Here is a 26,648-nt window from a genome sequence, read left to right as displayed (position 1 = left end):
TACAATATCGTTGTCTACAGTCATTATAATTTACTTTAGATCTCTAGGACTTATTTACTTCTAGTTGCAAGTTTGTACCCTTAAACATCTCCCTTATTCCTCCACCCTCATGCTGTGGCAATCATCATTTTACTCTCTGTTTTTATGAGTTTGGGTTTTTCAGATTCCACATATAATTGATATTATACAGTATTTGCCTTTCTCTACCTGTCTTATCTCACTTATCAGAATGCCCTCAAGATTCACTCATGTTGTCTCAAATAGCATGACTTCCCTCTTTCTCATGGCAGAATAATATTCCATCGTATACATACATATGTATATACATATATATATCCATTGTGTATATATATATACCACATCTTCTTTATTCATTCATGCATTGATGAACACTTAGATTGTTTCTATATCTTGGCTATTGTGAATAATGCTGCAATGAACATGGGTATGCAGATATCTCTTTGATGTCCTGCTTGAATTTCCTTTTAGTGTATACCCAGAATTGGGATTGATGGATCATATTGTAGATCTATTTTTAATTTTTGAGGAACCTCCATATTGTTTTCCTTAGTGGCTGAACCAATTTACAATCCCATCAACAGTATATAAGGATACCTTTTTCTCCACATCCATGCCAACACTTGTTATCTCTTCTTGTCTTGATGATAGCCATTCTAATAGGTGTGGTGATATCTCATTGTGGTTTTGATTTGCATTTCTCTGATGATTAGTGATGTTTAACATCTCTTCATGTACCTGTTGACCATTTGGATGTCTTCAGCCTGTTTCCATAAAGCTGAGTTTGATAGTATCTTTCCTCCACCCTCAGAGGGTAACCTGCCTCTTATAAGAGTTTTAGCAGGATTCAGAGTAGGATGGGGAGGAGTCTCAATTCAGTAAATCTTTCTGTGACATTATCTGCCTGTCTATTTTGGGTTCCACAGAGAGAGGGGAAGATTGTTTTACAGCATACTCTTAGTTATCTTGATTTCTATCACTTATGTTAACAGGACCTTCAATGTTCTACTATCTGAATAATGCCTGGCACATTGTATGTGCTTAATCAATATTTGTGGAATGAATTAACTTTTGTATTTTAGTAAAAATCTTCATATTTGGTTCTTACTAAGTCAAAATTATTATTCATGGGGCCAGCCAAGTGGTGCAGCAGTTAAGTGTGCACGTTCTACTTCGGCAGCCTGGGGTTCACTGGTTTGGATCCCGGGTGTGGACATGGCACCACTTGTCAAGCCATGCTGTGGTTGGTGTCGCACATATAAAGCAGAGGAAGATGGGCACGGATGTTAGCTCAAGGCCAGCCTTCCTCAGCAAAAAGAGGAGGATTGACAGCAGTTAGCTCAGGGCTAATCTTCCTCAAAAAAAAAAACCACTAAAAAAATTATTATTCAGCACTGTAATTCAGGAACTTAGCTTCAGGAAAGTTCCTGAAAGTGTTTAACAAAAAATTATATAATTCGTGGGACAGGTAAGTTCTCAGTAGAGTTCTTCTGAGGTAAATACGGTCATCATGAATATTTAACTTCTCGGCTCTATTACATTGTAATAATATACATTACTTTTTTTGTTTTAAAAAGAATTGGCCTTTTAGGGTAAAATTAATCAAATTGTGTTTCAACAAAATTGTTTTTCAGATCAATTAAAATGTATAATTAAAATTATTTTGGATTTTGTTCATGGGATACAGAATTTCTCAGCTTTTCAGTCAACTCTGATATACTGCAATTTAATTTTTTAAACTATAGGCTAATTATAGTTTTGGAACAAAAGAAAAATGTGGTTTTATTCTGTCTTAACTATATGTCCATTTATGTATGTGTATGTATTTGTTACTCAGATATAAGACTTTGGGAACATTAAAAAATGTGGTTGTGAGTAATCAGTAGGTTATAGATACTAGTAAGATAACAGTGTAAGCTAATTACATTTTTATGAGTAGAGGTGAAACATTAGGATGAAATTGATTAAAAATATATAAACATACAAACAAAACATTTCATTTCAAAGGTAATAAAGGAAAATTCAAACAATTTCTCTACCTAAGGAAATATCAGTAAAAAAAGAAGTGATGGGCCAGCCGGGTAGTGTAATGATTAAGTCTGTGTGCTGTGCTTCAGTGGCCGAGGGTTTGTGGGTTTGGATCCCTGGAACAGACCCACACACCACTTATTAAGCCATGCTGTGGCAGCATCCTACATACAAAAAGTAGAGGAAGATTGGCACAGATATTAGCTCAGGGCAATCTTCCTTACCAAAAACTTAAAAAGTTAGAATAATTAAAAAATTATGTTTTCATGGGCCGGCCTGGTGATGCAGCAGTTAAGTTCGCACGTTCCACTTCTTGGCGGCCGGGGGTTCGCCAGTTCAGATCCCAGGTGCGGACATGGCACCTCTTGGCACCCCACGCTGTGGTAGGCGTCCCACATATAAAGTAGAGGAAGATGGGCATGATGTTAGCTCAGGGCCAGGCTTCCTCAACAAAAAGAGGAGGACTGGTAGTAGTTAGCTCAGGGCTAATCTTCCTCAAAAAAAATTATATTTTCTCAATGTTGGGGAAAATACAATGAACAATGTTATATAATTGCTTATTTCTGGTGAAGATATAAAACGGTTTAAGGAATTTGAAAATATAGTTATGATATTTTGTTAGACATCGTGGGCTGAATCCACACGTTTGTCTTTATTCCTTGCTGAAGCCCAACTAAAATGACAATAACAATTTAAAAAAAACAAGCAAATTATAAAATCACCAAGATATGGATAACAAAAGAAATGACAACAATAGTTGCACCCTGGACAGCAGAGGTTTGAAGAATAATCAACAGACTCAAGAAATCAGGAAGTTATGGGTCCTCCGTCAAGTGATGATGAAAAACCAAGAAAAAGCAAGTTGATTCCCATTGCAAGACCCTAAAAAGGATCAGAACTGAAGGCACTAGGCACTTGTATAGTGGGTGGGCTTAAAACTTTAGATTTTGTTGAAAAATATATCAAGAACAACTGGACTCCTAGACCAGCCCCTCCCCTCCTCTAGCATCGTGGAAACTCCTCCTCTTCCCCATTATCCCTTCCTCACTCTACTAGAAGACTGGAGGTTTATTCTCTGGAGAACTGGCCCAAGAAGTATCGGCTCAGTCTCATCAGACATATCTAAGGGGAAATGCTAAACATAGAGGAATTAAGATAATATCAACATAGTGAAAAGGGAGATTCTCCCTCCACCACACACCTACTCCATTCATTCATTCAACTCTCAGAACACTCCCAGCTGGGTTGGCATCTCCTGGGCAGGAGACTGGAGAATTCCTGTGTGGAGAAAAACCTGCTCAAGAGAAAACACCTTGCAGGTAGGGTTCATCAGAACAACTGTGAAGTCCTCCCCAGATGACCTAGCAGAAAGCCCACAAGGAGACAATATCTGGCCATAAACACCAAGCTTCAAATCTTGCTTTTCAGTGCCTCACTTTGCAAAAGGAAAAGACAGCCAAAAATCACCAGACAGAGGCTCTAAAATAAACAAAGAGGAAAAAGAAAAGAAAACAATAAGGTGATAAAAAGATAAGGCAGGAAGCATTAGAATATGTAAAAAAAAATAAAAACCCAAACCTCCAAAATTAATACCCTCAGTTAAAGAAGACATTGTGGAAGAAACTAGACATTTATAACATTATTTGAGCCACTGGATCAAATTTTCTCTGACTACTTCAGTTTTATGAGCTAGTAAATTCACTTGATTGTTTCAGCCAGTTTCAGTTCTTTTCTTCTGTCATTAAAGATGAAAGATCCCTAATTCTGAAAATAATTTTGTAATATATACCAAGAATCACAAAAATTTGACTCTTCTTGAGTAAGTGGTATCTATTCATAGTATATTAATTAGCTATTGTTGAGCAACAAATTACGACAAAACTTTGTGGCTTCAAACAAAAGTAGACATTTATTACCTTGTACAGTTTCTGTGGGTCAGTTATTCAGGAGTAACTTGGCTGTGTGGTTCTGGCTCAGGGGGTTCTCATGAGGTTGCACTCAAGTAGTTGGTCAATGCTTGAGTCCTCTGAAGCTAGACCAAGACTAAAGGGTCCACTTCCAAAATAGATCTCTCATGTAGCTGTCATGTTGGTGCTGGCTGAGAGCAGGAGGCCAATATCCTTGGTTACACGGGTTAGCCATATTAAACATAGGAGAGTTCTACACAAGCCCATGGATACCAGGAAGCCAGGGTCATTAGAGACCATCTTGGAGGCTGCCTATCACACTCAAATGTAAAAAATGCTTCAGAGTAAATATATTCAAAACATTCATCAAAAATTTGGAAACAACCTATATGCTACATGGAGAAAATGGTTAAACACATTAAGATGTAGCCAATTGGTCTATTATAATACACTTGAAGGAAAATAGTACTTATAATGCACACATGAGGTTTTGACAATCAATCTACAAATTGAGGTATTCAAGAAACACAATTTTAACTATCTTTCCATAATGCTGTTTCTACTTTGTACTCTCCTTATTTCTCCACTGAGGAAAATACTTAGTCAATTCAAGAGTCCTTTCCTCTTTTACCTAGGTTTGTGTCTAAGTTCTAGAGGGCTGAATAATGCCATGACAATGGGGGCATCTGGTGCTTGTCCTCTCTCTATAGCAGCATCTCCTGAAATATCTATTGCCTCAACAGATCCCCATCTGTCAGATGGCAAATGAATTGCTGCTGAATTTCATTTATCCCCATCCTCAAGACCTGCTAGGTCTGATGACTCTGCTATTGACAGTCATTCTTGGTTAAATGGGAATTGGTCTGTTGCTCTCAAACTCGACTATGGCACAGGAAATTCTCTAGAGCTCAAGCTTTCAGTGCCCAGTGGCTGTCTCCCTGGACCCCTATGACCACGTTTTCTTAAGTTTCTGCCTACCAATCCAGGCCCTAACTATCTTTTGGTTAGGGCCCCTCTGTTCTTGGTGTCTCTAAACTTATTTGATAGTTGTGCCGTCTCTGAGACATTCTGAAGACTCACTTATGTTTTTGGCCACATCACCTCTGTTTCAACTTCTTTTAGCTGTTATATCCCTTCTTTGAGGCTTGAGAACCTAACAACTTACCTGCTTGAAAGAAGAGAATGGTCAGAGATGAGAGGAAGGAAATATTATGTAAAAGGCTGGATAACATTTTGAAATATTTTCTATTAGCTGTTACATACAGCTAAGTGAAAAATTTAAAAGGAGGGTTGGATGGGGATAAAAGAAGACATTAAAGACATGTTAGAAGAATGAGCAGACTTTATTTTCTAATATATGGTAACTGTCTGTTCGGCCTTCTGCATAACCTGGCCTCTTCTTTTCCGTCTAAGATGTCCTTCTCATGTAGTGTCTAGAGAAAGAAAAGTCAGACCTTGAGGACCAAACACAAGGACTTAGTGTCTGGGACTGCAAAACAAGAATTGCTTCTATCAACATATGAATGGATAAAGAAGAAGTGATACACACACACACACATATATATATAATACAATACTACTCAACCATAAAAAAGACAAAATTGTGCCATATGCAACAACATGGATGGACCTTGAGGGAATTACGCTCAGCAAAATGGAGAAAGACAATTACTGATTGACTTCACTCATATGTGGAAGATGAACAAACAAACACACACACAGATTTGGAGGATAGATTGGTGGTTACCAGAGGGGAAGATCGAAAGTGGAAAAAAGGCACATATGTCTGGTGAGCTAGACTTCTGGTGGTGAATGTGATGCAGTCTATACAGAAGTTGAAATGCAGTGATGTATACTTGAAATTTATATAATGTTATAAACCAAAGTGACCTCAACAAAATAAATTTAAAAACAAAGAATTGCTTCTCTTTTTGTACACTTGGAGAGAGAGGATAGCAAACTGGAGTGGAGGGAGGGGAAAGGGTTCCATCTTGGTGTATGTTTTGGGAAGACTGAACATTATTTATCTTTTCAAAGTTTCTTACACTTTGCCCAGTTGTCCCTCTTTTCCTCACTGTCTCTGCCCTTCTTCAAACAGTTATTCTCTCCTACTCTCATTCTTTCTCTTCTACCTATTTTTTCCTTTAATCCAAGAAGCTGGACCATGGGGCACAAGCAGAGAGCTATTTATGTTTCTTCTTCTCGACTTCAAATCCCTAGAAGGTCTTTATGAACATGACCCATCCATTCAGTCCGATATAAAAGCAAAAAAAAAAAAAAAAAAAAAAACTAGACCAAAATAAGAAGATAGAGAGTTGAGATTCCCTATACCACAGAGAACCTGACTCAGCATTGCTGGAGGTTCACTATTTCCTGGTGTGTTTCCCAGATGGAGATCTCTGATGATTGTTGCTATGCTTTTGTGCCATAATGTATTTTTTGGATAATAAGGATGGAAGTGATCTCTAAATCAGCCCCATGATTCTTCCAGGGTGAATGAAAGGACCTTCATATAAAAATATCTCAAAAGATGAACACCCTGAAGGGAGATCCGGGAGTCTAAACAAAGGACCAATTAACAGAGTTGGTCTCCCTTCTATGACCCAGGAGGGAGGTTATTTACATTTTGCAGTGTTTTAACTGCTCCTTCTTTGTTGGGAGTTGTGCTCCCAAGTTCTCTCTAGATGTGAGAGAAGGCTCATAAGCTTTCAAGGTCCTTTTCTCCCACAGGTGGATCATTTCTGAGGGAGGCTGAGTGAACCAAACATTACTAACAAAAGACCATGAGCTCATCTCAGAGTGCTGATGGAGTAGGATACTCTCAGAAGCTGGAAGTTGAAATATCTGTTGGCTATCATTGAATACCTGGGTACACCATGAAGAAAAAAAAGAGTTAGAGCATAGCAGAGTAAAGCTTTACAAAACTCTTGGGTGAATCGTTAGGAGCTCTGCTCTAAGCAATATGAGGGCCTAGGACCCAGGAAGAATTTTAAAGATTTGAAAATAGCTCAATATCATTGTACTTGAGGTCTAAGTTTTATATAGGGTCATCTTCCATGGCAGCTCATTTAGTGTGAAAAACAAATCTGTAGAGGGATGATCTAAATATATAGGCTGTGTCAATACACTTTGGCATAAAATGGGGATCTGGAAAACCTCTGAGACCTTTGATTAGTGTTTAAAAGGAGAAAACACAGGCCCAGAGGAAAAGTTGTGAGTAAATTTTGAGGAGCCTATACTACTTGATTTGTTGTGTTTAAAAAGTCAAATGCCAGCATTCTATGGAAGACTCCAAAATGGAGTGGATATAATGCAACTTTGATGAACATGACAGTTCTCGAGGAAGTGAGGGACCACTAGTTGAGAATAAAGGTAACACCTGATCTTCTGAGAGTGATCCTGTCCACATTGTTTCTGATAAACAAAGCTCTTCAGATTTTGTTTCCTGCCCTACAAATATGCTGAACTTTTCCAAGGTCAACTAAGTAAACATTAGGAAGGATAATTGATAAAATATCTTTTAAAAAAGAGGTGTGTCCAAGGGGCCACTTTTTCATGTTCTCTTTCCATTTCCTTCTTTTTTTCATTTGCTAAGCAGGGTCAAATGGAGGTAAGTATGGGGAGGGGGAATATCTGATGCCAAGAATGGTGTGAGAGAAACTGAAGGAAGGGAGCCCATATAAACCTTATTTCAAGATAAACTTTATCCAAAAGAAAAAAATAAAGCTTAGGAGTCCTTGATAAATAAGAGTCAAGTAAAAATAAAGTTGAATTAGAAATGATAGAATTTGGCGGGGGAGAAAAATAACGTGGGAATTAGACAGTGCTCTGGGATTAAGCATAACATCAGTGGCCTAACAGTTCTCTGTGTACAGTAGGGTTTGCTGTGCATTAGGGTTAATTTTGTCTTTTAGGCATCTATGGGCAAAAGCTTTGCAGTGGTTCCCATCTATAGGCTGAGATTTCCCTTTCCCTGAGTTACATCAGCATGTATTGCAAAACATTTTAATATCTCCTTGTTTCTTACTCCTGAAAGAAGATAAATTCTCCGCGAGTTAGTCTCACTTACTTAGCAAGCAGTCAGCATTACAGCTTTTCTGTTCATTTCCTGAAAGAGCATCTATGTGAAAAGATGTGGTGATCATGTTATTGACAGCATCTTCAATTATGCTGTCATTGCCCTTTTCAGTTGTACAGTAATGCATTGAGATGATCTCTGCCATTCTAGAGATCTTCTGTGAGAAATTCTTGCAAAGAATATGCAGAGGCCTTCCCCAATCTCTAACTTCTTGCCCACATCCAGCTGGTGATCACTCACTAGAATTTATCTCTCTTTCCCATGCCACACATCATCTCTTGCTTTGTATTATGTCTCTATGGGCACATTATTCATCTCCCTTTCTGAGCTATAGGCCCTTATTGGATCATTTACATCATCCAAACACCAAGTATAATGCTTTGCACTCTATAGTGTTCAGAAACAAGATTAATGCAGAAATTAACATATTTTAGTGAACGATTCAATTCAGATATTTAAGATGTGACTCTGGAGCTAGACTACCTGGATTCAAATATCAGTAGGTCCTTCTTGACCTACTTGTGCAACCTTGAGCTATTTACTGCTCTGACACACGGTCTCCTCATTTGTAAAATGGGCATAATAAGAGTACATATCTCATAAAACTGCTGAAAATGAAAATAAGGTAAAACAAAAGTACTCAGAATAGCACCTGGAACATAGCACACACTCAATAAATATTAGCTACTTAATACCATGCCTTGAGTTTTCAGGAAAATTTAGTCATATTAGAAGCAAAAATAAATAAATAAGCAGATCCAGTAGCTAGGCATTTTAGAGAAAAAATGGCCAGCGATAAGCTGGAGTAACCAAGACCTTCATGGAAATATTATTTATAAAGGTGTTTATAGTACTATGGTGGCTGTTATATACCAAGAAACCAAGAATGCTAGATAAAACCTAAAACACATTTTTTTTCATGGCTGAGCCAGTGAGAAAGCAAATAAGTTTATCAAGGTTCAGAAATGACAAGAAAAAGCACAAAACTCAGAGGGTAGTGGGCTGTGGCCAGCATTTTCCCAGGAGGATCTACTAATCTCTGGTAGCCTCACCCTGGGTTTTAGTGGGCAAATGTATGAGGGGCAGGAGAAAAAGACAATGTGTGAGATTGCCTTACAGATAACACCCCTTCTGCCCACTGCCGCTGAAAATGGTGACTCTCAAGGAGTGACATTCTTAGAAGGCAAACTAGAACAAAACCTTCTTCACAAAATGAGACAGTGATATGCACACCTCTCTGAGCTTTAGTTTGAGAGAAAGAGAAAAAGCAAAAATGCCTTCCCTGATAACACTTTTTCAGAAGTTTAATTTTATTGAGGTAAAATTAACATATAACACTGTGTAAGTTTAAGGTGTTTGATGTGTTGATTTGATACATTTACATATTGCAATACGCTTACTGTTCTAGTATTAGCTAACACCTCTATCATGTCACATAAGTAGATTTCTTTTTTTTCTGGTGGGAAAGATTGAGATCTAGCTTATATAGAATTTGAAATATAATGGTGTACATCTGAAATTTATATAATGTTATAAACCAATGTTACCTCAATAAAAAAAATTAAAAGATCTAGTCTCTTAGGAACTTTGAAGTTTATAATGCAGCATTGTTGTCTATAATCACTATGCTGCACATTAGATGTCTAGGATTTATCTGGTAGTTACAAGTTTGTACCTTTTAACAACATGTTTTCAATTCCCCCACCCTGCAGCATCTGGTAACTACCATTCTGTTTGCTGTTTTTACGTTTGGCTTCTTTAGAATCCACATATAAGTGATGTAACACAGTTTTGTCTTACTGTCTGATTTATCTCACGTAGTGTAATTCCCTCAACGTGCATCCATGTTGCTGCAAATGGCAGGATTTCCTTCTTTCTCTTGACTAATACTCTGCTGTGTGTGTGTGTGCGCGTGTGTGTGTGTATAAATATGTATACCACCTTCTTTATCCATTCATGCATTGATGGACACTTAGGTTATTTCCATATCTTGGTTATTATGAATAATGCTGCAATAAACATGGGAGTACAGATTTCTTTTTGATATCCTTTTTTCATTTCATTTGGATATATACCCAGAGATGGAATTGCTAGATCATATGGTAGTTCTATTCCTAATTTTTTTCAGGAAACTCCATACTTTTTTCCACAGTAGCTAAACCAGTTTACATTCCCATGACAATGTATGAGGATTCCCTTATCTCTACATCCTCTCCAACCACTTGTTGTCTTACGTCTTCTTGATGATGGCGATTCTAACAGGTGTGAGATGATATCTCACTGTGGTTTTGATTTTCATTCCCCTGATGATTAGTGCTATTGAGCATCTTTTTATGTACCTGTTGGCCATTGAATGTCTTCTTTGGAAAATGTCTATTTAGTTCCATTGCCCATTTTTAAAGATTGTATTTTTTTCCTTTTTCTCCCCAAAGCCCCCCGTACATAGTTGTATATTCTTCGTTGTGTTTTCTTCTAGTTGTGGTATGTGGGACGCTGCCTCAGCGTGGTTTGATGAGCAGTGCCATGTCCGTGCCCAAGATTCGAACCAACAAAACACTGGGCCGCCTGCAGCAGAGCACTCGAACTTAACCACTCGGCCACGGGGCCAGCCCCCCATTGCTCATTTTTAAATCAGATAGTTTTATATTCATCATTGTATGACTTGTAAGAGTTCTTTAACTATATTGGATAATATCTCCTCATCCGATATACAGATGACAAATATTTTTTTCATTCTGCAGGTTGCTTTTCATTCTTTTGATCATTTCTTTTGCTGTGTAGAGGCTTTTTAGTTTGATGTAGTCTTACTTGTTGAGTTTTGCTCATCCTGCTTGTGCTTTTGGTGTCATGCCCAAAAAAATCATTCCCAAGATCAATGTCAAGGAGCTTTTCCTAGAATTTTCTTCTAAGAGTTCCACAGTTTTAGGTCTGATGTTTAAATCTTTAAGTCATTTCAAGTTAAGTTTTGTGAGTAGTGTAAGTAAGGGATCTGGAGTTTTCTTTGCTTTTGTGGGTACACCTGCTCCACTTTTTTTTGGTGCTTTTTTAAAAAAAATTTTATTGAGATTATGATAGTTTACAACCTTGTGAAATTTCAGTTGTACATTATTGTTTGTCAGTCATGTTGTAGGTGACCACTTCACCCTTTGTGCCCACCCCCACCCCCCCTTTCCCCTGATAGCCGCTAATCTGTTCTCTTTGTCTACATGTTTAACTTCCACATGTAAGTGGAGTCATACAGAGATTCTCTTTGTCTATCTGGCTTATTTCACTTAACATAATTCCCTGAAGATCCAGACATTTCTCCAAAGAAGATATACAGATGGCCAATAGGCACACAAAACGATGCTCATCATCACCGATCATCAGGGAAGTGCAAATCAAAACTACACTGAGATATCACCTTACATCCATTAGAATGGCAAAAATAACCAAAACAAACTAAAATATGTTGGAGAGGTTGTGGAGAAAAAGAAACCCTCATACACTGCTGGTGGGAATGCAAACTGGTGCATCCACTATGGAAAACAGTATGGAGATTTCTCAAAAACTTAAAAATAGAGATACCATATGACCCAGACATCCCACTGTTGGGAATCTATCCAAAGAATTTGAAGTCAGCAATTCCAAAAGTCCCATGCACCCCTATGTTCATTGCAGCATTATTTACAATAGCCAAGACATGGAAGCAACCTAAGTGCCCATCAACTGGTAATTGCATAAAGAAGATAGGGTATATATATATATATATATATATATATATACGTATGCAATGGAATACTACTCAGCCACCTGCTCCCCTCTTATTACTCCCTCTTGTGGCTGAATTCTTAAGCTACTGTTTCTTCTCTAGTTGATACCTCTCACCAGGCTGGCTACTGGAAATCTCTTTTTTGTTTTCCAGAAGGTGACATTCCAGTGTGGTTTGTGGTTTCTCCCGTGTCCACAGACTGGTCCTGTTTTTCTGAGAGCAGTCCATTTACTAGAGTTGCTCTCACTGCTACACTCAGGAATGTGCACAAAGAGCCAATTGCAGAGTGAGGAGAAGTGTGGGTTGAGCACTGGGAGGTTGAGATTTCCTGTGGATCTTGAGGGGAGATCCTCTGATGAGGTACTCCTAGAGCCTCACAGGTGGACTTCCTGTGAAATCCCGAGCCCCTGTCCTCCTTTAACTCCCCTTGATATTCCTGTCTGCCTTTTACTTGATTTCCCTTCACCCTCCACTTGCGATCTATTCACCTCAGTAGTCTACATACCTCTTTAGAGAAAGGAGTTCCCCAACTGAGTCCAGCACTGCTGTGGTAGCTGGGAGCTTGCTCACTGCTCTTTTTCCTTCACAGGAGGGTTTGCCACTACTGAGTGGTTCCACCTGTGCAGTGTTGTCTTCAAATGGGTGGTAATGGGGAAGCTCCTTTCACTGTTTCCACTGCAACCAAATCACACCTGTTTTTCTGCTTCAATTGTGCACTGGAATCAACTCTCAGGAAACTGGGCTTCCACAAAGTCTGTCTCATTCACTATTTTCTGCTCTAGTTAGCACTCTCCAGGCTTTACCTGACTATGGCCGAGATAGATTGAGGCAAGTACTTAGCTCCTGTTGGTCCTGCAGCCCATACCAAAGTCTGTCTGCCTATTACTGGATGCACAGGTGGGTGAGATTCCTCCTGGGTCCCTTGGAAGTTAGTGGTGTATACTGCAACTCCCACAAAGGCTCTTATGTTCATAGATGTCCACTTCATTGTTACGAAAGTGGAAGAAAAAGGAGAACGCCTTTTCGCATTATGATGCTGATGTCACTCCTTCCTCCTATAAGTTTTAGTCTCATCCATCTACTTATGTGGATATGCAGCCTAAATATTACCACTATTGTGACACCAAAACACAGCAAGTCATATTTTTTTTTAAAGAGATTCTGGTTTGGTGTTATCCACAAGATATCTGACAGAATACCTTGAAGAAACAAATTTTAAATACAGCATCAATGATTTCCACAAATTTTAAAGAAACATGAACTTAAGATTAAAAAAAACTAAGCACATAAATAAAGAGGGCACTTTGAATAAGAGTCAGCCATATCATTAAACTATGAAATCAGACTTACAAACCGTGTATTGAAATTATTAGATAGCAGTAATTTCAGTAAGTATGTTTAATACGTTAAATAAGGATACTATTGAAAGTATGATGAAACAATAAGAGACTGTCAAAGCTGACCATTTGATCAAAAAACCAAGTGAAACTTAAAGAGAGAAAACAAAATATTATGATTGAAATTTGAAATTAATGGATGAGTTAAACAGCGAATTAGCACAACATGGTAGAATGAATTTACTGGGAGAGAGATCTGTAAAAGTTAAACAGAACACAGTAGAGAGAAAGAAATAATTAATGCTTCAGTGGTGTAGAAGGTAAAACAAGAAGATTCAACATATGCCTAATTCTAATTGGGGTTCCAGAGGCATATAATAGAAATACAGAGGCAATTTTCAGAGGAGTATCTCTATTTGTGGTCATCGCTTTCCCACTTAAATAAGCCGCTTTCAGCATTTCTTCTAGAACTGGTTTCTTGGTGATAAACTCTTTTAATTTTTGCTTTTCTGGGAAGCTCTTCATCTCTCCTTTCATTCTGAATGAAAACCTTGATGGATAGAGTATTCTTGGCTATAGGTTTTTTCCTTCTAGCACGTTATAAATACGTTGTGCCATTCTCTTCTTGCCTGCAGGGTCTTGGCTGAGAAGTCTGCTGACAGCCTTATGGGCTTTCCTTTGTATGTCACTTGTGGCCTTTCTCTTGCTGCTTTTAGGATCTTCTCTTTAATTTTGGACATTTTAATTATAATATGTCTTGGTGTGGACCTCTTTGGGCTTCTCTTGTTTGGATCTCTCTGTGCTTCCTGTACTTGGATGTCTGTTTCCTTCCTTAGGTTAGGAAAATTTTCCTCTATTATTTCTTCAAATAAAATTTCTGCCCCTTTGTCTCTCTCTTCTCCTTCTGGGACACCTATAATCCGAATGTTGGCATGCTTGATATTGTCCCAGAGTTCCCTTAGACTGTTCTCATTCTGTCTAATTCTTTTTTCTTTTTTCTGTTTAGCTTGGGTGATTTCCTCTAGTCTTCCATCTAGCTCTCTGATCCATTCTTCTGCATCCTCTATTCTGCTACTGAGTCCCTCTAGTGAATTTTTCATTTCCAGTATTGTATTCTTCATCTCTGATTGGTTCTTTTTTTATAGTTTCCAGTTCTTTGCTGATGAGCTCACTGTGTTCATCCAGTCTTCTCCCAACATCTGTGAGCATCATTATGAGATTTTGTTTGAACTCTTTGTTGAGTAGGTCACTTGTTTCTGTTTCATTTAGTCCTTTTTCTGGGGTTTTGTCCTGTTCCCTTGCTTGGAAAGCGTTCCTTTGTCTCCTCATTATGCCTCTTTCTCTGTGCTTATTTCCATGTATTAGGCCTTCCCCACTCTGAAACTTCTTGCCGACATCCAGCTGGTGATCACCCACAAGAATTTATCTCTGTCTTTCTCACGCCATACATCATATCTTGTTTTGTATTATGTCTCTATGGGCTTTCTCACCTCTCTTTCTGGTCATAGGCTCCTTATTGGGTCATTTACATCATCCAAACACCAACTATATTGCTCTGTACTCTATAGCTGTTTAGAAATAAGATTAATGTAACAATTAACACATTTTAGTGAGCAGTTCAGTGGAGATATTTAAGATGTGGCTCTGGAGCTATACTGCCTGAATTTGAATCCCAGTTCTGCCCGTCATGGGTTGTGTGACCTTGAGCTATTTAATGCTCTGACCCATGGTGTCCTCAACTGTAAAATTGGAATAATAAATGTCTTATAAATTTGTTGAAAATTAAAATAAGGTAAAACGTAAAAGTATATTCAGAATAGCACCTGGAACACAGAACACACTCAATAAATATATCATGCCTTGATTTTCAGGAAAATTCAATCATATTAGAAGCAAAGAAAAAGTTAATCAAATCTAGTAGTTTGGGGTTTTAGAAAAAAAGTGATAATTTGGATTAACCAATTCTTTCATAGAAATATTATTTGTAAAGGTGTTTCTGGTAATATGGTGGATGATATGTTCAAGGAAACCAATAATGCTAGATACAATCTAAAACACTTTATTTCATGGCTAAGCCAGTACTTTATCAGTACCTTGATAAAATAAATTTATCAAGGTACAGAAAAGAAAAGAAAAGCACACACCTCACAGGGTGGTGGGCTGAGACCAGTATTTTCCCAGGAGGGATCTTCTAATCGCTGGCATCCCCGGGCCTGAGTTTTAATGAGAAAAGTATGAAGGGTAGGAGAAAAAGACAATGTGTGAGAATGGCCCAGAGACAACATTCCTCCCCCATAATGCCACTTAAAGTAGGGACTCTCAAAGGGTGATATTCTCAAGGGAAAACTAGAAAAAAACTACACAAAATGAGAGTGATATGCTCACCTTTCTCAGCTTTAGTTTGAGAGAGAGAGAAAATGTAAAAAAGTCTTCCCTGGTTCTTTTTTTTAAAATTTATTTGAGATAAAATTGACTTATAACATTGTGAAGGTTTAAATTGTTGAACAGATTGATTTCATACATTTGATATTGCAATATGCTTACCATCCTAGCATTAGCTAACACCTCTACCACATTACACAAGTATGTTTCTTCTTTTGAGGTGGGAACAATCAAAGTCTAGCTTATACAGATTTTGAGATGTAATGATGTACATTTGAAAATTATATGTTAGAAGCCAATGTTACCTCAGTGAACAAAGATGTAGTCTCTTAGGAACTGTGAAGTTTATAACAGAGTATTGTTGTCTATAATCACTAGGCCGTGCATTGTATCTCTAGGATGTATTTGGTAGTTACAAGTTTGTACCCTTACAGAATGTATCTCCAATTCCCCCACCCCTAGTATCTGGTAACCACCATTCTATTTGCTTTTACAAGTTCAGCTCTTTTAAAATCCGCACATAAGTGATATCATACAGTTTTCTCTGACTGATCTCACTTAGGATAATGCCTTTATGTTCCTTCCATGTTCCTGCAAATGGCAGGGTTGCCTTCTTTCTCATGAATCAGTAATATTACATTGTGTGTGTGTGTGTGTGTGTGTGTGTGTGTGTAACATCTTCTTTATCCATTCATGCATTGACGGACACTTAGGGTGTTTGCATATCTTGGCTTTTCTGAATAATGCTGCAATAAACATGGGATATCTGTTGTTTATTTCATTTATATATACCCAGCAGTGCAATTGCTGGATCATAAGGTAGTTCTATTGCTATTTTTTTGAGGAAACTCCATATTTTATTCCACAGTGGCTGAACCAGTTTACATTCCCACAACAATGTGTGATGGTTCCCTTATCTCCACATCCTTGCCTACACTTGTTCTCTCTTGTCTTCTTGATGATAGCCATTCTAACAGGTGTGAGTTGATATCTCATCATGGTTTTGATTTGTATTTCCATGATGATTAATGATATTGAGCATCTTTATATGTTCCTTTTGGCTATTGAACGTCTTCTTTAGAAAAGATGTCAATTTAGTTCCACTGCTTATTTTTTTTTTAAAGATTTTATTTTTCCTTTTTCTCCCCAAAGCCCCCCGGTACATAGTTGTGTATTCTTCGTTGTGGGTTCCTCTAGCCGTGGCATGTGGGATTCCGCCTCAGCGTGGTCCGACGAGCAGCGCCATGTCCGCGCCCAGGATTCGAACCGACGAAACACTGGGCCGCCTGCAGCGGAGCGCTCGAACTTAACCACTCGGCCACGGGGCCAGCCCCACTGCTTATTTTTTAATCAGGTTGCTTGATATTTGTTACTGAGCTGAAAAATTTCTCTAAATGTATTAAATAATAACCTCATATCTGATATATGGATTGCAACTGTTTTCTCCCATTCTGTAGGTTGCCTTTCAGTTTTTCAGTTGTTTCTTTTGCTTTGTAGAAACTTTTCACTTTGATGTAGTCCCACTTGGTGATTTTTGCTTGTGTTGCTTGTCCTTTTGGTGTCAAATCCAAAAAATCATTGCAAGATCGATGTCAAGGAGCTTTTCCTATATTTCTTCTTCTAAGTGTTTTATGGTTTTAGGTCTGATGTTTAAATCTTTAATTCATTTCAAGTTAAGTTTTCTGAGTAGTGTAAGTAAGGGGTCTCCAGTCTTCTCTGCCTTTGTATGGGGTCATCTGCTCCACTCTTCTTCCTCCCTCTTGTGGCCAAATTCTTAAGATACTGTGTTTTTAGTTGTTACCATTTACCAGGTGGTACTGGAAACTTTTTTTTTGTTTTCCAGAAGGTGGCACTCCAGCTCATGTTTGTGATTTCTCCCTTGTCCACAAAACAGATCTGTTTTTTTGAGATGACTCAATTTACCAGATTTGCTGTCACAGGAATGTGCACAAAGAGCTAGTTGCAGAGTGTAGGGGGATATGGGTGTAACACTGGGTGGTTGGGGGTTCCAGTGGATCTGGAGGGGAGATCCTTTGCTGAGGTACCCCTTGAGGCTCATGGGTAGACTTCCTGCTGAAATTCTGAGCCCCTGTGCCCCTCTAATTCCCTTTGATATTAGTATCTTCTCTCTTACCTAATGTCAGTTCTCCCTCCACTCATGATCTATCCACCCCTGTAGTCGACATACCTCTAGAGAGAACCGGGTTCTCCAGCTGTGTCCAGCCCTGCTGGAGTAGCCTGGGCACTAACTCACTGCTGTTTTTCTCTGGCAGGACAGTTTGCCACTGCTGAGTAGTTCATCTTCTGCAGTGTTGCCTTGAAGCTGGTGGTGCCAGGAAATCTCCTTTGCCTATCTTTACTGTGACCAAACTCACACCTTTTTTCTGCTCCAGTAATGTGCTGGAATCACATCTCCAGAAGACTTGCCTTACACAAAATCTCTCTCATTCACAGTTGTCTGCCCAAGTGTGCACTCTCCAGGCTTACCTGACCATGGCCAAGGTTTGGGGCAGGTTTGTGGGCTCCTGCTGGCTCTCTAGCCCATACCAAAGTCTGTCTGCTTATTACTGGATGCACAGGTGGGTGAGATTCCTCCTGGATCCCTTTGCATTTGGTGCTGGTTACTACAACTTCCACACAGGCTCTTTTGTTCATGGTTGGATGTCCAATTCTTTATTACTAAAGCAGGACAATAATGGGGGACGTCTTTAGTCACTGTAATGCTGCTATCAGCCTTTGTCTTTATAATTTTTACTCTCATCCATCTAATTATGTAGATTGCAGCCTAAATATTATCACTATTGTGTTGTCAAAAAAACACCAAGTCAGGGGCTGGCCCTGTGGCCGAGTGGTTAAGTTCGCGCGCTCCGCTGCAGGCGGCCCAGTGTTTTGTTGGTTCGAATCCTGGGCGCAGACATGGCACTGCTCATCAAACCACGCTGAGGTGGTATCCCACATGCCACGGCTGGAAGGACCCACAACTAAGAATATACAACTATGTACTGGGGGGCTTTGGGGAGATAAAAGGAAAAAAAAAATCTTTCAAAAAAAAAAACAACACCAAGTCAAAATTTTTGTTTCAAGGGATTCTGGATTGATATTTTACCCCTGGAATCTGACAGAAGTGATATAAACCATTTCTGAAGAAACAAATTTTAAACACAAGCATCAATGATTCCTACAGATAAATTTTAAAGAAATATGAACTTAAGATAAAAAATTCACTAAGACTACTAATAAACAGGGCGCCTTTAGTAAGAGTCAGAAATATCCTTAAACCATGGAATCAGATTTGCAAATATATGTATTTAAATTATTAGATAATAACTTCAATAAGTATGTTGAATACATTTAAATAAAGGATGCTATGGAAAGTATGAAGGAACAACAAGAGACTATCAAAACTGACCATTTGGGAAGAACAAAATGGAAAATCTCAAGAGAAAAAAAATGCGATTGAAATTTGAAATTAATGAGTGAGTTAAATAGCCAATCAGCACAACTTACGATAGAATGAATTTATTGGAAGAAAGATTTGTAAAAATTAAACAGAACAGAGTAGAGCAATACAAATAATGAATGTTTCAGTGATGTAGCAGGTAGAGCAAGTAGATCCAATGGTGTACATCTAATTGGGGTTCCAGAGACATATAATAGAAATGTAGAGGCAATTTTCAGAGGAGTATCTGTGTTTAGTAGACAGCATATGAAGGTTATGGTTACCATGTTGAACGGATGGACATCAGAGGAAGCTGTGAATACATCTGTGAGTAGAAAGAGAAGAACAGTACATGCTGTAGCTGCTCAATAAATCATTTTGTTTTCATGATTATTGGTTAGGTTGATGATGAAGAATGCAATTTTCTGCTCTGTTCTCACAAAATTCTCCTTCCATTCAGTTTCCATGTGCACAGAATCACACCTAAGTCTGAGATGGTAAATGCATAGTTTGTCTGCTACCATTTCTCCTTCTGTACTGATGGCAGACATCTTGACTTTCTTTTCTAATTAATGTCTTCATTCCTTCAGATTTCTTCTCGAAACGGTGCCCCCAGAAGCAATGATTGATCTGATTTTGGGAAATGAACACTTTTACATTGTTTCTCAGGCTATACCTCATGCTTCCATGGTGATTTTCTCTTTCCATTCACTTTTGCAACTAGGAGGCTGGTAAATGGCTGGGAGGGAGGAAGACATTCTGGACGGCTAATGCTGTATTTATTTGTAGTTCATACACATAGCTTATTCCATTAATATCATAGCCTTTCTCCAGGGAAGTCTCCAAGACTTCTACCTTTACCCGTATATGGAAAATCTGGGCTACATTTAACATCTATTTTCTACCTTTCATGGCTCCCATGATTTTATTTCTAGTGTGGTTCATCTGAATAAAAAATGTGTTTGCATTGGGACATGTCCTAACGACCATCTAGAGAGAAGACAGCTATTTCATCTTGAAGAGGGCATACAGAGCCTAGTGCAAAAATATTGTTTTGCTTATTTACCATTTGGCCTGAAGACTTAGTTCTTGCCTTCCTTGAACTGGCTCCAAAGAGAAAAAGAGAAAGAACTTCCAGAAATCCTGCCTCTGTTTCTTAGTCCCCATGCCCATTGCCTAAGCGTTCTAACCCTTATATGAGTTCAAGTTACTCTACTTCATAGGAGAAGACTCGAACCTAGGAGTCAGTAATAAAATCGAGGATGATTGAGAATCCAACAAAACCATATGCAAGGTGTTAAGTGGTGGTAATTTGCTGTGTAAAGGTTCCAGAGTTTCCAACAGATTTTTAAAGTATCACTGACTCAAAGATGATCCAGAATCATTGCTCTAGACAGTTTAACTCATAAGTATCTCTGATTTGAGGTAATAAAAATCTGCACCGGCAAGGATGGGCATATAATGACCAGGCTTTTACAACCTGGTCTTGTCTAACTTCTCAGGAGACTTCATAGAGCCATTAAGTTTAAGTCACGTTGAGCTCCAAGCTATTTCTTGGTGCATGACTCTTCCTACCATCCCATTGCATTATTCTTATTTCTCTCCAGGCTCTGTGAAACCAGAAATGCAGTTATAGAATTGTCTACCCTCTCTGACTGCAGATTAATTGAATATTAGTTCCCAAAGGGATTTTAAAGAGTATCTATTTTACTAGCCTCAATTGACTATGAGGTCCAGCATGATTCAGGGGTTTTTTCAAGCACTGAATTAATTTCACAGGCGTGGCTGAACAGAATCATTCTGTTTTACCATATAGAGGGAGGACAGTATTTTCCTAATTTAATCTATTTCCACTTCTCATATATTTGTAAAACCTGAAATGGTAAAACATGAAATTAAGACATTTTAGGAGATAATGTACCAATGATGTTCATTACTGTCTTTTGCCCCAAAGAGAATGACTGTACTTATGAAAGAAAATTTTTCAGTTAAGTTTGGTGATTATACATGGAACAAAGAGATTAACCCAACATTGATGATTTAAGATGTATATCTAGTCAGCTGCATGACTGGAAAGAAATGAAGAGTATTTCTTTGTGTTTTTTGAGAATAAAACCATTTCCTTCTCTCATCGTTTTCTCAGCAGCTGTCACCAAGCAGGTCCATGGAAGGGGATAGAAATCGTACCTCTGTCAACATGTTTGCTCTCCTGGGACTCTCAGATGAAAAAGGTGTGCAGCCTATCCTCTTTCCAATCTTCCTAGGGATCTACCTTGTGACTCTCATCTGGAACATGGGTCTTATCATCCTAATCAGGATGGACTCCCACCTGCGCACACCTATGTACTTTTTTCTCAGTTTCCTGTCATTTATAGACATCTGCTATTCTTCTTCCACCAGCCCAAGGATGCTTTCAGACTTCTTAAAAGAAGAAAAAACGATTTCATTCATTGCTTGTGCCACCCAGTATTTTGTTGGGTGCTGGATGTGTCTGATGGAGTGCTGTCTCTTGGCTGCCATGGCCTATGACAGATATGTTGCTATTGGTAGGCCTCTGCAGTACTCAGCGGTCATGGCTCCTGGCCTCTGTCAGAAGATGATTGCTGGGGCCTATGGGAGTGGTTTCCTTAGTAGCTTAGCTGAAATAATCCCTTGCTTTCATCTCTACTACTGTGGGCCCAATATCATTCCAAATTTCTTCTGTGACATAACCCACATCATATCCTTGTCTTGCTCCAATCCCTTCATCAGTCAAATGATTCTTTTTCTCATAACTTTTTTTGTTGGATTTGGTTCTTTCCTTGTTATACTCTTATCCTATGGTTTCATTGCAGCTTCCATCCTGAAAATATCCTCTATCAAAGGTAGTGCCAAGGCCTTCAATACCTGTGCCTCTCACCTGTTAGTAGAAGCAATCTTCTATGGCACAGGCCTCTCGGTGTACATGCATCCTAGTTCTACCCACTCCAAGAAGCAGAACAAGGTGCTGTCAGTGTTCTATGTTACCCTCATCCCCATGTTAAACCCTCTTATCTATAGTCTGAGGAACAAGGAGATCAAAGAGGCCTTCCAGAGGGTGATAAAGAGGACCACACATTTACTTCAGTAAGAACAATATTTGTGCAGGTGTTATTTTCCCTATAAGGAAAAGAGGGATAAGAATATGTAAATAACATTTTGTATGTCGCAAGAATAGCTAAGTAGAGAGAAGATGTGACAACCTGGCTTCTGGGTTCCTGGTGCCATTATGTTTAGCTGCCACCACCAAGTGATCTGTCTGAGGCAGTGTCATCTGCATTGAACTGCATTTAAAAGGCTTATTTACATAACTAGGCTCAGGTAGATAAAATCTGATGTTTGGACAACAGAGGTTCTGATAGATATTATATGTAGATAAATGACAAGACCTAGGAAGTCATGCATGGTTCTTTCCTCTACAATTTTTAAAATGTCCTTTATTTATTTTTGGTTGTTAAGCACTTTTTATATTTAAATAGAAATAAAATTACTTATAAAATCACATATGTATAAGTTAACAATAATTTAAAAAAGAATACCTTATCATCTGAGTTCCAAACACAGAGCGAGAAAGTCAGTGTGAGAAAGAGGAACACAGAAAGAGATAGGTAGAAAGAGAAATAGAGAGAGAGACACACACACAGAGGGAAAAGAAAGAGAGAGTGAAAAAGTGAACAGAGAGAAGGGAAGGGGAAGGGAGGAGAGGAGACAAAAGAAGAGGAGAGGGGAAAAGATTGATCTGTCTTTATTCCACAATAACTTTGTTCCCTCCATCTTACTCCTTGAAACTCCTTATGAAGTGAGTTGTGAAAAACAGATGGGAGAAAGGAATAGTAGAAAGGAGGGGCACTTTTCAGGTTAAGAGTTGGGGAGATTCTCAGAGGCTAGAAAGAAGTCAAAGTCATCAATTTCTGGGCACAGGTGGCCTGAAGCATGCTCCATGGTAGCTTCCCAGGGACAGCGAAAGACTCAGAAACGAAGGCTGTCATGTTATGTCTAGGGACTCACAGTCTGAGTCCCAGAGATGTGAGCCCCCTAGGAATTCCAAGTCCTTAAGTATGATCAGCGAGCAGTAGAGACAGCCTGTATGAGGGTACCATGGAGACTCAAAGTCTAACCAAGAGAATTTAAAGAAAATTTTAAAAAGAGATATTTTTCAGACAAGAGTTTATAGACTAAGCTTCATACATACTACAGTAGTGTATACACAACATATTACACTTCACTAGTTACATTGCATAGATGTGATTTTTGTTCTATTATTATGTGCACTTGGCAAGTGGGAAATTATCCCCATTTTACAGATAGAACTTTTGGGTATATTGTGGTCTGCCTTGTTCTTCCCAGGGTAGCAAGAATCCGTCTTGAAGCTCACTAAGTATCAGATGTGGAACATAAATTGTTTTTACTGATCAGAAACATGTCATTTATTGCTTTGCCATGGTGCCCAATTTCTATACCTTAGGTGTTATATATTTAAAACTATCTTACGAATCTGTTCGTTGAAAATATTCACAACACAGTTTTTATCAGAGTGAATACATAACTATTAACCAATTGGTAAGAGTTAAATCAAATAATTAACTCATTATCCCATCCATCCCTTTCTCCTTAGAAGTAAGATTAGCTGAAGTAGATCCAACATGAATGGGGACCTTTCTAAAACATCTCTGTATCCCTAGTAATGGCAGGGTAGATGAGCTCCATTAAAAAACCAAAAACCAAAACACTAAAACCAAAAGATCGTGGGAATGATCTTAAGTAGATATTTTTTTCTTTTGTGAGGAAGATTAGCCCTGAGCTAACATCTGCTGCCTATCCTCCTCTTTTTTGCCGAGGAAGACTGGCCCTGAACTAAATTCATGCCCATCTTCCCCTACTTTATACGTGGGATGCCTGCCACAGCATGGCTTGCCAAGTGGTGCATATGTCCACACCCGGGATCCGAACTGGCGAACCCCAGGCTGCCGAAGTGGAATGTGCGAACTTAACCGCTGCAAAACAGGGCCAGCCCCAGTAGATATTTTTAATGAAGAATTAGTAATGCAGCATAATATATTGGAAAGAACTCCAATTCAGAACACATAAATTTCACCTACTTTTTTTTTTTTTTTTGGTGAAGATTAGCCCTGAGCTAACATCCTCCTCTAATCTTCCTCTTTTTCCCTGAGGAGGATTGGCCCTGAGCTAACATCTGTGTCCATCTTCCTCTACTTTATATGTGGGATGCCTGCCACAGCATGGCTTGATAAACTGTGTGTGTGTCTGCACCCAGGTTCTGGGTCTGCAAACCCCAGGCTGCCAAAGAGGAGCACATGAACTTAACCACTGCAGCACCATGCCAGCCCCTAAATTGCACCTACTTAAAGGGAAGGCATGCTGTTTACTTCACGCTCTGATAAGTGCTTCATAAGCATTGTATAATTTGATTTTATGAAGAACTGCTCCATCAAGTAGCTCATACTATAAGCCCCATTTTTAAGGTGATAATAGTGAGGTTTGAAGAGGTTAATTTGCTCAGGAACACACAGCAAGGATGTGGAAAGCTGGAATTCAACCCAATTAGCTGATACCAGTGCCCATGGTATTAACCTCAATGATCTGTGACTCTGTCATGAATTAGTTTCATTGTATTCCTTGTTGCTCCTATATCCTCACTTATGCATAGGAAATCATGCTGTGTCAGCCACCCAGGGCTGCTGTGATAATTGATTCAGGTCAGGGAGTTGAGAAAGTGTGCATATTTAAAATGGAATCAATTTGTGAACAGGGAAGTGTCCAAATATCTAATTTATTGTTTTTAAGCTGTATTGTTAGCCAGTTGTGTCATCTTTGGTAAATGTCTTAGCACCTCTGGCTTCAATCCTCACCTTGAAAATGATGGTATTAAACTAGGTGCTCTCTCGGTCCCTTCCAGCTCAAAGAAATCTAAGTTCATTAAAAGAAAAGCTATAATTACGAGGTCATAATAGGACCATGGGGAAGTGGGGAATTGAGTCAGAAGGGACATGGCAAAGTGGGATGTGAAATTAGCAGGGAAATCATCTTGATGACAACCATGACACCAGAAGGCAGGTACCTGGAGAGTTTTCTCCCTATAATTGTCTTTTCTCCTCTCACTTCTGCCTTAATAATACATTTAAGAGGATCTCCAGTTGTGGGCATCTCTTTGGCTGTGAGTGGACAACCAATGTCATGGCCAAAAGCGCCCATCCTGGAGTGCAATAGGGCACACCTGAATAATTCTTTTGAAAAGAATAAGGAATTTCAACTTTGGCAAGAACTCTTGTTATCCTGAGGGATCTAGGTCAAGGTGAGAGGGCAAGATTTATAGAAAACAGTGGATTCTGTGTTATCCCAATATCCATGTGATTCTTCCAGTAAGACCAACATGGAGTAAGATTTATGGTCCTCATAAGTTTTATGAGGTTTATGTTATCTCTCATTCTTAACCTCTTCTCATATTTCTTTATCTAGCCTTTTTGTTCTGGTTAAGACTGTCAGTACTATGTTGAATGAGAGTGGTGAGAGTGAGCACCCTTGTCTTGTTCCTGATGTTAGAGGAAAAAGTTTGTTTTTCACATTGAGTATAACATTAGCTGTGGGTTTGTTTTTGATGGCATTTGTTATGTTAAGGTATTGTCTTTCTATTTCCAGTTTTTTGGGGTTTTAATCATGAAAGGATGTTGTATTTTATCCTATGCTTTTTCTGCATCTATGAGATGACCATGTGATTTTTATCTTTCATTCTAGTAATGTGGTGTGTCACATTTATTGATTTGTGCATGTTGAACTATCCTTCCATCCCATGGATAAATCCCAGTTGGTCATAGTATATAATCCTTTTCCTGTGTGGTTGAATTTGATTTGCTAATATTTCCTGACTATATTTGCATCTATATTTAGGATGGATATTGGCCTATAGTTTTTTTTTTTTTTTTTCCTGTGGTGTCCTTATCTGGCTTTGGTGTCAGGGTGATATTGACCTCCTAAAATTCCATTAGAAGTATTCCTTCCTGTTTTTGAAAGTGTTTGAGAAGGATTGGCACTAATTATTCTGTAAATATTTGGTATAATTTGCCAGGGAAGATATCTGCTTCTGTGGGTTTCTGTGTTAGGAGGTTTTTGTTTACTGATTCAATCTCCTTATTTGTCTTTGTTCTATTCAAATTTTCTGTGTCTTCCTGATTCATTCTTGATAGCTTGTATATTTCTAGGAAGTTCTCCATTTCTTCTAGATTATTCAATTTGTTGGCATATGATTGTTCATAGTAGTTCCTTATAATCTTACGTATTTCTGCAGTATTGCTTGTAATGTCTCCTATTTCGTTTCTGATTTTGAGACTTTTGACTTTATTTCTTAGTCTAAGGATTTGTCAATTCTTTTTGTCATATGGAAAACTAGCTCTTAACTTCATTGATTGATTCTATTGTTTTTTTGGTATGTAACTTATTTACTTCCACTCTGACCTTTGTTATTTCCTTCCTTCTACTCACTTTGGGCTTAGTTTGTTCTTTTTTAGTCCCTGAGACATAACGTTAGGTTGTTATTAGAGATTCTTCTATATGCTTAATATATGCATTTATCACTATAAAATTCCCTCTCAGAAATGCTTTTGTAGCATCCCATTGGTTGTGGTGTATGATGTTTCCATTTCAGTTAGTTTCAAGATGTTTTTTGATTTCCTGT

At 38.5% G+C, this 26,648-nt stretch overlaps 1 protein-coding gene across 1 annotated transcript; it reads left to right on the top strand.

Moving 5' to 3' along the window:
* The first annotated feature begins 21,137 nt into the window (after window positions 1-21,137).
* Window positions 21,138-22,049, top strand: LOC139040704 (olfactory receptor 5A1-like). The gene has a single exon (XM_070487456.1). The coding sequence runs from the start codon at window positions 21,138-21,140 to the stop codon at window positions 22,047-22,049; it is 912 nt and encodes a 303-aa protein (XP_070343557.1).
* Window positions 22,050-26,648: the final 4,599 nt, after the last annotated feature.

This window comes from Equus asinus, chromosome 17 (assembly GCF_041296235.1).
Source record: "Equus asinus isolate D_3611 breed Donkey chromosome 17, EquAss-T2T_v2, whole genome shotgun sequence".
Classification (NCBI taxonomy): Eukaryota; Metazoa; Chordata; class Mammalia; order Perissodactyla; family Equidae; genus Equus; species Equus asinus.
This window is presented reverse-complemented; position numbering and strand designations above follow the sequence as displayed.